Source organism: Babylonia areolata, chromosome 9 (genome assembly GCF_041734735.1).
Source record: "Babylonia areolata isolate BAREFJ2019XMU chromosome 9, ASM4173473v1, whole genome shotgun sequence".
NCBI classification, from domain to species: domain Eukaryota; kingdom Metazoa; phylum Mollusca; class Gastropoda; order Neogastropoda; family Buccinidae; genus Babylonia; species Babylonia areolata.
The window spans coordinates 15,853,927-15,866,410 of NC_134884.1; the positions used below are offsets into that span (position 1 = coordinate 15,853,927).

At 43.6% G+C, this 12,484-nt stretch overlaps 1 protein-coding gene across 1 annotated transcript in view; it reads right to left on the bottom strand.

Annotated features, from left to right (window-relative positions):
- LOC143286090 (uncharacterized) overlaps positions 1–12,484 on the bottom strand; it is a 321,429-nt gene that overhangs the window by 42,855 nt on the left and 266,090 nt on the right. Inside the window, exons 3-5 of the mRNA XM_076593674.1 lie at positions 10,228–10,311; positions 6,943–7,303; positions 3,380–3,564 (exon numbers count right to left, since the gene is read on the bottom strand). Of these exons, the coding sequence (XP_076449789.1) occupies positions 3,380–3,564; positions 6,943–7,303; positions 10,228–10,311 (630 nt within the window). The remainder of the gene's footprint in view (positions 1–3,379; positions 3,565–6,942; positions 7,304–10,227; positions 10,312–12,484) is intronic.

Sequence of the window (12,484 nt, forward strand, 5' to 3'; positions counted from 1 at the left end):
TATTGGGTCACCATGCCTTGGTGAAGCTCGTTTTTGTCTGGGGTGGGGGGTGGGGGTGGGGGATGGGGGAGACACGGTGAGAAGATACTACTACTACTACTACTGTTAATAACAATAACAACAACAAAAACAACAATGATGATGATGCTAACAACAAAACAATAACAATGATAATAATAATAATAATGGTGATGATGATGATACCACTACTACTACTACTACTACTACTACTGATAAGAAGAAGAACAACAACAACGGCAACGATATTGACCATGCTCATCATAATCATGATAATAATGATAAGAATGAAAGATCGTAGCAGGTCCGATATCCGATTCTGGTTTTTGTCTTTATTTCTCTGATTTTGGTTTTTGTCTGAGGACAGGATGGGGGAAGGGGGTGGGGGACCAAAATAGATAAACTGAAGCAGATCCCATTCGCCATATTCCCGATTCGCCAACTTTTTTGATCGATGGTGCCTCCGCTACTCTCAACAGACTGTTGAGAGTTTGGCTTCGTATCCTTTCGCCTATCCGTCATATCCGTTTAGCCTATTCAGTTCTAGCTCCCTGTCTTTCAAAAAACACTAACATGATCTCTCTCTCTCTCTCTCTCTCTCTCTCTCTCTCTCACACACACACACACACAACAACAACAACAACAACAGCAAACAACACACACACACACACACACACACACACACACACACACGTGCGCGCGTACACATACAAGTGCAAAACACACACACGCACGCATAACACGCACACTCCATACATGAACGAGTACTGGAATGTGTGTACAGATACCAACACGTTGTGTGTGTTTGTTAGTTTGTTGTGTGTGTGTGTGTGTGTGTGTGTGTGTGTGTGTGTGTGTGTGTGTGTGTGTGTGTGTGTGTGTGTGTGTTTCTTACAAACTATTTTTGTTTGAAATAAAAATAGCTACTGATGTCTTTTCGAGTACGTACATAGACGAGTAATGGAATGGAGATCACTAATTTGGTGATGGGTGATTCGGGAAATGGAGTCCCGGGGTCACACCAGAAGATGATTTGGGAGGGGAAGGGGAAAGGGCAGGAGGCGGGGTGGGGGTCAGTGGTCTGACCTGTGCATCAACCCAGTCCGCTGGTCAGTCCAGGGGGAATAGTGGTTAAGACGTTCGTCTGCCACTACAGAGAGCCCGTGAGGGTCTGGGTTCGAATCCCGCTTTCGCCCTTTCTCCAAAGTTTGAATAGATAATCAAACTGAGCGTCTAGTTATTCGGATGAGACGATAAACCGAGGCTCTGTGTACAGCATGCACTTGGTGCACTGAAAAAGAACCCATGGCAACGAGAGTGTTGTCCTTTGGTAAAATTCTGTTGAAGAAATCCAATCTGATATGTGCACAAAATATTATGTACACGCACTCAAGGCCTTACTAAGCGCTTTGGGTTAAGCTGCTGGCCAAGCATCTGCCCAGCAGATGTGGTTTAGGGCATATAGTGGAGTGATGGCCTAGAGGTACCGCGTCCGCGTTGGAAGCGAGAGAATCTGAGCGCGCTGGTTCGAATCACGGCTCGGCCGCCGATGTTTTCTCCCCCTCCACTAGACCTTGAGTGGTGGTCTGGACGCTAGTCATTCGGAGGAGACGATAAACCGAGGTTCCGTGTGCAGCATGCACTTAGCGCACGTAAAAGAACCCACAGCAACAAAAGGGTTGTTCCTGGCAAAATTCTGTAGAAAAATCCACTTCGATAGGAAAAACAAATCAAACTGCATGCAGGAAAAAATACAAAAAAAGGTGTAACGCTGTAGTGTAGCGACGCGATCTCCCTGGGGAGAGCAGTCCGAATTTCACACAGAGAAATCTGTTGTGATAAAAAGAAATACAAATACAAAATTGATTTGTCCGAACTCAGTGACACCTCTTTGAGAAACAAACTCAAAACCGATCTCACAGGATGCATTCCTGGAAAGAGTTTAACAGACGTAACTGTCTACACAATACAAAACACATGTTTAACAAAGCTACTGTCCTGAAGAATACGAATCGCAATGGTAATGATGAGACGCTGACCATCAAAAAGACAGCAGAGATGGTGACAGCTATCACAGTAATGAACACTGTGGCCAGCAATGAAAGCCCCTGAACAAATCAACAAAAAATGTTGTTGGGGGCAAAGGACGAATCTTTGTATTGTTGGACTATAAACACGCTTTCTGTTTGATCAAAAACATGAAATTACTGCACTGATAGCGTGCGTGTTACCACGCTTTTCACCGCCTTATTAAAAATATTGTGTTATCCCTGCTTTGTTCTTTTGTCATACTGGCAAGTCTACAACATTCATGAATTCAATACTCAGTGGCTGTACAGTAACAATACAAAATCCATATGAACTACGAAATACTCCGGGAAATACATATAAGAATAATTCCCCCTCCCCCTCTCCCCCCTCCAAAAAGAGAAAAAAACAAACAAACAAAAACCAAAAAAACCCAACAACAACCCCCCCCCAGCCCCCCCCACACACACTAATGATAATACAAACACACACACACACACACCATTAAAACCCCAACAAAAAACACGCACTTACACACACACGGGACCATTCTCTCTCTCTTTGAACAGGAGGAGGGGAGAGGGCAATAAAAGTGTCCTCCTCCAAAAGCAGAACTGTTCCAAAAGAAGGTTGTGGCGTTACAGTCCTTGACCCTCCCCTCACAGCCTGACCTTTCCCCCACCATGAACTGCTCACGGGTTTCACGTGCTCAACACCAAAATTAAGAAGCACAGCTTTCCCCCTCCCTCCTTCTCCACACAAAACGCACGCGCACGCGCGCGCGCACGGTCTAAAAGAAATGTCTTTAAGTTTGCTTGCATATTGCCGGCATTAGTTTAGAAAAAAAAAAAAACTTCCCGAAAAAAAAAAAGAATTAAATTCCGTAACAATAGTAAATGCACTACAGGTTTATCTAAGTACTTAGAACCGACCTGACGTGTTTCGACAAGAAACTTGCCACTGTTTCATTACATTTCTAAAACTGACAGAGCTGAATATCAAAGGAAAGCCATGGATACATGTACAATGCTATTAAGTCATTTCAGTCAATATGTATGATAGTCAGTCAGTCGTGTCCGACTATGACCCTCAGAACAGCACAGGAGGCAACTGCTGTCCCGACTATCTGGGCTAGAATTTGACCCGTGATTCACATCCGCGAACATAAGCGATTGAAAATAAAAAGCAAATGAAGAGTATTATATTATCGCTCACGGGAAAGTCCTACACACAATCTCCGATCACCCACGTGGTCAGACTCACCTAAACTGACGAATTCTCACAAACAGATAGTCTCACAAACAATCTCCGATACCCACGTGGTCAGACTCACCTAAACTGACGAATTCTACGGTGAAGTGGCTCTCCTCAGATGATGACGTCCCTGACAGGCAGTGACGTAACACGACGCTGGACGATATGGACGTGAACGTTCGTCCCTCGTCCTTGCTGTGGAAACTGGCGTGGGTGGCTTGGTTATAGGGGTAGACCACCTCGTGTATGTGAATGTAACTACACCTGGAAAACGCAAAATCAACAAAAATCGATCAGTTGAGAAAAGGACGTAAGCAGTTAATCAACCAATCAACCAGTCCATTAATTACCTGTCTTCAGTCAATCAGTCAATCACCCAACCATCCATCCACGAAGTACCAGTCTTCAATCAATCAGTCATCAATCTATGAAATAACAGATCTTTCATCTGACCAGTCAGTCAGTCTTCTTCTTCTGCGTTCGTGTGCTGCAATTTCCACGTTTCACTCTTGTGTGGGGTGTTGGCCTAGTGGTCACGTATCTGCCTAGGAAGCGAGAAGAATCTGAGCGCACTGGTTCGAATCTCACAGTCGCCAGTATTTTCTCCCCCTCCACTACACCATGAGTGGTGGTTTGGACGCAAATCATTCGGATGAGACGATAAACCCGAGGTCCCCGTGTGTAGCATGCACTTAGCGCACTTAAAAAAAAACAACACAGCAACAAAAGGGTTGTCCCTAGCAAGATTCTGTAGAAAAATCTACTTCGATAGGAATTCATGAAATAACATTGCAGTCAGAAAAAAAGGTAGCGCTGTCAGTGCGGCCACGCGCTCTCCCTGGGGAGAGAAGCCCACATTCCACACAGATAAATCTGTTGTTACAGAAGAGTAATACAATACAATAAAATACCATATGTATGAGTGAAATTAATAAACAATGAGACCAGGAGATCAAATGATTAACAAATAGTAAAGAGTCGTAACTCTCTCCACACACTAGGGTACGTAACTTCAAGCCAATGCTGCTTACGCTACCAATTCAACTGGTACACAGATAAATAGAAGGTACATTGGAACAAACCCCAGACACTTCCCCAAAACACCAGCGCCGGGCTTGCTCTTATACCGTTCATTTGACATGTGCACACAGCAGCAATGACAGAAGAAAATGTGCAAACACAAATTAGCTTTTATTCAAGACTGACATAGCCTCTTTAATCCTGAACAAGCCACACAGAACACACGGACAATACAGAACAAACACATGGCTGCCTCGGTGGTTTTTCAACTTGAAATTAATAAACACTGAGGCCAGGAGATCAAATGATTAACAAATAGTAAAGAGTGGTAACTCTCTCCACACACAAGGTACATAACTTTAAGCCAATGCTGCTTACACTACCATTTCAGCTAGCACACAGGTAAATAAAAGGTACATTGGAACAAACCCAGACACTTCCCCTAAAAAGGAAGCGCCGGGCTTGCTCTTATACCGTTCATTAGACATGTGCACACAGCAGCAATGACAGAAGAAATGTGCGACCGTCAATCAATTACTCAAATTACCAGCCAGACCACCTCATTCGAAAACGTGAACCAGCAGCTGAATTATCAATCAACCGGTCTATCAGAAAGCTAACCAATCAAAACCAACAACACGAACGGAGAAGAGCCCTACAGATAAAGTGACACAACACAAATCCGAAGAAAAGTAAACAACAACAGTGAAAATAAAATAAAACACACACACACACACACACACACACACACACACATGGTGTATACATGAATATACCTCTCTATCTGAAATGATCAAATGGGACTAAGGAGGCGTCAGGTACGAAAATAACAGCAGCAACCAGAGCCTTTTGTGAACAATGATGTAACAACTGCTCAAGCGCGTTGGGTTTATGCGAAGGCTCGGCATATATATATATATATATATATATATATATATAAACAGATTTGGCATAGCGCATATGGATAAGTCCTCCGTGAAGCTAAAACAGAACCTGCAATAACTGCTGGTTTAGTGATCACACACAAACGTCTGAATAAAAGTAAAATTAGGATCGATTATTTGAGGGAAGGGGTGAGTGAGTGAGAGAGAGAGAGAGGGAGACAGAGACAGAGAGAGACAGAGACAATGAGAGACAGAGACAGAGAGACCAACACAGAGGGAGAAGGGAAGAGACTGACAAGACAGATAAACAGCTACAGACAGAAAGACATACACACAACAGCAGTCAATCAGACAGACAGAGAGACAGACCGACAGACGAAGAACTGGGCGAGTAAGAAAGGTTGAAGGATGACTGGGGAATACAACAACAACAACAAAAGAAAGGATGATAAACCATTTCGTTTTTTGTCGGAGCAAGTGCACCGAGATGAGAAAGAAACAGGTATAAAACTTCGCTACCCTGACTTTTACTGCACCTCAGTTGAGAGAGAGAGAGGGGGGGGGAGAGAAAGGGGGGGGGGCGAGAGGGAGAAAGAAAAAGACATAGAGAGAGGGGTGGGGGAGAGAGAAAGAGAGAGAGAAGAGAAAGGGAAGGGAGAGAAAGAGAGGAGAGAGAGAATAGAGAGGGAGAGAGAGAAGAGGGAGAGAGAGACAAGAGAAAGAGATAGACAGGGGAGACAGAGTGAAGAGAGAGAGAAAGGAGAGAGGGGAAAGAGAGAGAAAAGATTCAGATTCAGATGGTTTGTTCATTTTAGGCCAAGGCCCCAAGCCACACACACACACACACACACACACACACACACACACACACACACACACACGCACGCACACAGAGTGAGAGAGAGAGAGAGATACACAAAGAGATAAACAGAGAGATAGACCGACACACACATACTCAGAGAGAGAGAACACACACAAACTAAGACGCAGAGAGAGAAGAGCAGGTCGTTAATGTCAAAGAAATTGCAGTGGGAAACCTGCGGTGACAGATATATTATGTCGTGAATGTGAGTGTAACAGCTGCTAAACGTTCCTTTGATTTAGACCGAAAGACACACGCGCACACAGGCAGTCACAGACAAACACACACACGCACACACACAGAGACACACACATATACATACACACACAGTCACACAAACACACACAAAGATAGGCATGCGCCCACACAGCTCGCGAACATATGCACGATAAGAGAGATGGGGAGGGGAGTAAGAGGGAGGGACAGATAGAGGGACTGGGACATACATAGAGACAGAGAGAGAAAGAGACATTGACAGAAAGAGAGAGATGGAGAAAGACATAGAGAAAGAAAGAGACACATAAGACACACACGGAAACCTCACTGATATCAATTTAAGACAGGGAAACAAAAAGAACACCAGGATAACAATTACCGTTAATTAATCAGCAAATAAATGGAATGATAAAGAAACAAACAAACAAACGGGTGAGGAAAAAAACCCCAGCAAATCGAACCTGCAAACGAAGTAACTCAAGCATTCATAACGAATAAGTAAAACACACTTTTCCCCATCCAACCCCACCCACCACCCGAGCTACCCCTAGGCTCCCATACACACACACACTTTAAAAACAGCAGCAGCAGCAGCAGCCACAACAAAAGCAACAACAACAACAACACACACACACACACACACACAACAAAAACCCTTACCCCGGAATGCAATTATATCTATACACCGACGACGACGACGAAGAAGAAGAAAGAGGCCGGCGACGCTCCGACCCGCCGCACGAAGGGAACTGCAGCGACACGAACGTCAACCGAACTTTGCACGTGGAGCACGCCTTGATGGTCACCTCGCACCACCCCCTCCCCTCCCCTCCCCCTACTCCTCCTCCTCCTACTCCTCCCCCCGCTCCCCCTCCGCCGTCGTCGGTGAGGTTGAGGTTGAGGGAGAGGTTGGTGGGCAGGGTGGGGAGGGAGGGGGAGGAGATGTGGCCGTAGTCTCCCTTCTCCGCGTGCACCACCACGTCTCGTGCCCCTGGGCCCTCGGCAGAACACTCGAAGGTTCCTTGATGTGAATAAAAAAAAAAGATAGAAGAAATACACATGGTTTATACTGTATTTTATTTTTTGGAACATGTCACAATACAACACAGTTATAGATGAACAGGACAAAAAGGAAGTCTTACACACAAAAAAAACCCAACCCCCTCCACTCTCCCACCCTCACAAAAAAGAGAAAAGAACAAACAAAAAACAAAACAAACATATAGCTATAGTTATTTTTCTCGAAGCGCTTTACGGTACAAAAGTTCCAACCTAGGTAATCACAGATATTTGTTTAGCTCTCTCTCTCAGCGTTTCACAGTACAAAAGTTCCAAACAGAAGATATTACAATGCTGGAGAGAAGTAACTCGCTCCAGTTACAAGGTAAGGTGTGGACAGCTCATGTAAACGCTGCTTATGATACCACCGATTCAGCTAGCACGCCGGTAAATGACAGGAACATTGCAATACTTTACCATCCGCCAAAACATGTAGTCCAAACAAGTGAGAAACTTTACAAACAATCACAAGACAGTAGGTACTAAATGGAACATATATGGCAAACTAAATACGTATAAGTACAAACATGAAAACAAAAATGAAATAAAAAGGAGGTAAGTAATATGAAATAAAAGAAAAACGATGATGTTCAAATATTGCTTGAGTTAACACAGACGGACATCCATTTCTGGGGTCTTGCGGTAGGTCACAAGAAATTTAATTGCTTATAAGTTAAAGAGGTGATGGTTATTGTTGTATTCAAAATCTTGTTGACGCTTTGTGGAGAAATGTGTGATAATTATTAAAGTATTATAGGTAAAAGAACGCAAACAATCAAGCTCAACTGATAAGTTCTGGTTCCGATACCTCGTCACATTGTATCTGCGAATCAATTCTTTTAATAGTTGAACCCCCTTTGTTTCAAACATTTATTTTATTGTATTATTTCAATTATCATTATCATTTAATTAATCTTATAACAAACTCCACTGTTCGAAACATTTTAAACTGGTCTTGGAATAAAGTGGTCAGAACAACTGGTCAACAGCTGTGGTTTTGTGCCTATCAGCCATGATCATTAGTCCAAAGGGTTGTGAAAAACTGCCGTCCACATCTGAGACGGTCTGTCCGAAGTTATGGGTCTCTAATCTTTTTTTTCCTTTTTTTTCTTTTTATTTTTTTAAAATTTTTTTGCGGTAACATCTGTATATCACGTTTCATAAACGCGAACGAGATAGGGAGTTGGTGGAAAAGTATAAACATCAAATCAGATTTATTCACCTTGACGAGGTCATGAGAAAAGATTGATTTTACAAGACTGTTACAATTATCATATATTTATAAATGATACAATAGGTCTCCCAAACAATTCCCAATTCCTTATGAATGATTGTATTTCGTGGTCATGCCGCTGCGATTTCTTTGATTTTGTTCGCGAGAGGGGGAGAGAGGGTAGAGGGAGAGAGGGGGAGAGATAGGGGGAGAGAGAGGGGAGAAAGGGAGAGGGGAGGGAGAGAGAGGGGGATGAGAAGAAGAAGAAGTAAAAGAAGGAGACAGGGAAAAAGGGAGCAGAGAGACACAGACAGATAGACACAGACAGAAATACAGAAAGAGAGAAAAGGAAACCGGAAAGAAACAAAGGAAGATGTGTAATGATAATAATAATAATAATGTACATTTATATAGCACCCTTTCTCTCTAAGAGCTCAGGGCGCTTTACATGAAAGAAAAATATTACAAGTTATATAAAACACTCATGACCACTCTCCCCGCCCCCCCCCCCCCCCACCCACACACACACACACTCTCCCCCCTCCCACTCTGCATGCATCCACAGTGAGCTGATACGGGTGGTGTTGGAGAACAAGGAAGCTGAGAGTGCTTATAGATAGGCTTTAAAAAGATGAGTTTTTAGTGATGATCGGAAAGCAGAAATAGAATCAGATGCACGGATATGATGAGGAAGGTTGTTCCAGATGTGAGGAGCAGCAGAGTAGAAAGAACGTTCACCATAGGTCCTTGTATTGACACGAGGAAGTTTCAAAAGGTAACAGTCAGTGTGTAGAGAGGAAGAGAAAGGAAATGACAGGAACGAGACCAACAGACCTACACGACACAGCAGAAAGAAACGAATGTAGGAAATAAAGACTGAAGTTAACGTCAAGGGCCCATAGCTTATTACAGTATAAAGGCAGTGAATTCATATCCACTGTGTCTATGGCAAGGCATAGGAAAGCGAAGCCCAATCGGAAGATAAAAGTGAACCTCAAGGGCCTATATCTTATCATAGTAAAGGCAGTGAATTCATTATCCACGATGTCGACGGCAAGGTATGGGAAAGCGAAGCCCAATCCTCTCCCTCAGATGTTTCAACCTTCCCCAACCGAAGACAGGTACACATTCACACCTGGGTTGAGTGAAGGTAATCGCGGAAAAAGTGCCTTTCCCAAGGGCACAACAACCATGCCGGAACGGGGTCTGGAACCCTGATTACAAGTGAACTCAGGATCAGAAGTCAATCGCATTACGCTTTCTGCTACGGTGTCTCTTATTCTTCAAACTTTCGTTTTACCTAAGGCTATTGCAGCGTTGAAAACATTGTATGTATGTTTGTATGTGCCTATATATATATATATATATAAATATATATATATATATATATATATATATATATATATATGTGAGTGTGTGCGTGTGTGCGCGCGCTGTGTGTGTGTGTGTGTGTGTGTGTGTGTGTGTGTGTGTGTGTGTGTGTGTGTGTGTGTGTGTAAACAATTAGTTGCAAGTCAGATTTTCAAGGCGAAAAGTAAAAACAAAACTCCACACAAGTAGACCGATCAAACTGAGAGAGACCGATCAAACACTGTCGTGCCACCACCTCTCAGCCACAAACGAGGAAAGAATGAAGACAGGCAGACAGAAGGGAGAAGGGGAGGCTGACTCACCCCTGTCGATGCCGTTCTCCAGAGGGAGGATGTGCACAGCCTGGAACAGCAGCAACACAGCGGGCAGGGGCCACGTCGCTCTGTCTGAAACCACACAACACAACTCTTTTTATTTTCTTCGTTCAAACTGAAATCGACAATTTTGTCCTCATCATTTAAGTTGTAGCTGAGTCGCACACGGCCACATCAGCGCTGAAAACTGAAAGAAAAACAACATTTATTTCAAATCTTGGTCGACCCACTCAGAACCCACATCAGTGCCTGAAACAATGTTTGCAAAAACGTCTAAAATGGGGGGGTTGGGGGGGGGGGTGGGGGTAAACGTTGAAAGAGGGGGTAAGACAATTAAATCCGAATTGTAACTTTCTTGCTGCTCAACGTGCTCAGCTAGCTTACAGCAAATCCTGTTCAGCTGACACACATTCAATTAAAAAAAAGGTGCATGATAACAAACTCTGAAGTTTCCTGGGATAAAATAAGAGGGGGGGGGGGGATGTATGGAAATGTCTTCTTGATGTGTTTGATAATGTCAGGTTTGGTGTCGACTACGGTAACTTTTTTTTTCTGTAGTTGTTTTTGTTGTTGTTGTTGTTGAAAAAGTATCAATATTGAAATTCACCGTTAACAGAAAAACAGACGGATAAATGAATACGAACAGACAGAAAATGCACACACATAGACAGAGACAGATAAACAGATAGAGAGATAGAGAGAGAGAGAGAGAGAGAGAGAGAGAGAGAGAGAGAGAGAGAGAGAAAGAACGTGACTGACAATCAGACAGAGGCAGAGACATAGGTAGAGACAGACAAACAGTCTAAATTTGTTTACACACTTAAAACAAAAAAATCAACAGTACAACTAAAGCACCTGCCGGGATTTAGACACACTCAAAGCTCCAGCTTATTCCCCCACCCCACCCCCACCTCCCTCCAACCCCCAACCTCATATTCCATCCCTTGCCCTTTAACTCTCGATTTAGAGGGGGGAAAAACAGAAAAAAGGCAAAACAAAGAACAACGAGATTCCAACACAAGCAAACAAACAAGCACAAACAAAAAGAATACAAACACACCCACCCGGTAAACAAACAAGCAACGCCACATTTTCCCATTAGCCTTTTCTTCTGCCTCTTGAGCCATGTCTTTGCACTGAGTTCCTGTGTCTACACGCTCCATTTCCTTACCTTACAGCCACCCCAAACACAGACGGAGAAAAAGACGACGAAGAAGAAGAAGCAGAAGAGGAGAGAAAGGAAGAAGAGGGAAAGGAGAAGAAGGAAGGGACGATGACGAAGTAAAAGAAGCAGTAAAAGGAGAAGAAGAAGGAGGAGGAGGAGGAATAGGAGGAGGAGGAAGATGAAGAGGAGGAGAAAGAGGAGAAGAAGGAGGAGGGGACAACGACGAAGAAAAAGAAACAGGAATTTTAAAAAAGAGCAGCAGAAGGAGGAAAGAGGAGAAGAAGGAGGAGGGGGGATCATGATGAAGGAAAATAAGCAGGAATTAAAAAGATAGAAGAAGAACAAGAACAAGGTGAACAAGAAGATGAAGGAGGAGGAGAAGAAGAAGAAAGAAAGACAGAAAGAAAGAAAACAAGAAAAAAAAAAAACGTACAAAAGTCAAATGACACAAAACAAATGAGCGACCATACCATTTTTAAGAGCCCACCTTCTGGGGATGTACTCGCGACGGGTTAGGGAAAACACCCGGGGTAGTAAGGAATGAGAGAGAGAGAGAGAGGGGGGGGGGGCGAGAAGGGCGGTGGAGAGGGGGTGATACGGGAAGGGGGGGGGGGTGTCTCAAGTCAGGAAGGAGGGGGAATAATGATTGATGACGCAACAACTGCTCACAATGCCTCCCTGCTTTAACTTGTGTTTGTCTTTCGGGGCAAGTTCACATCCTCCGAAAACAAGAATCCAGAACTATGGGTGGCAAGACAATTTGCCACTTCCAGCTTGCATGACTGTTGTGCTCTCTGTCTGTCTGTCTGTTCGCCTGCCTGTTTTCCTATCTTTCTCTCATTCTCCAACTCCCTGCTGTCTTTCTACCTATGTCGGTTTCCTTCCCGTGTTCTTCGTTCTTCTATCTCCTTCAGTGATAAAAGTTTTGAGTTCTGAGTAATCTCTCTCTCTCCCTCTCCCTCTTTTCACACACACACACACACACACACTCTCTCTCTCTCTCTCTCTCTCTCTCTCTCTCTCAGTCTTCTGTGTTCAGTCCACAAAGGGCTTGAAATTGAAAACAAAAGTGATGATTAT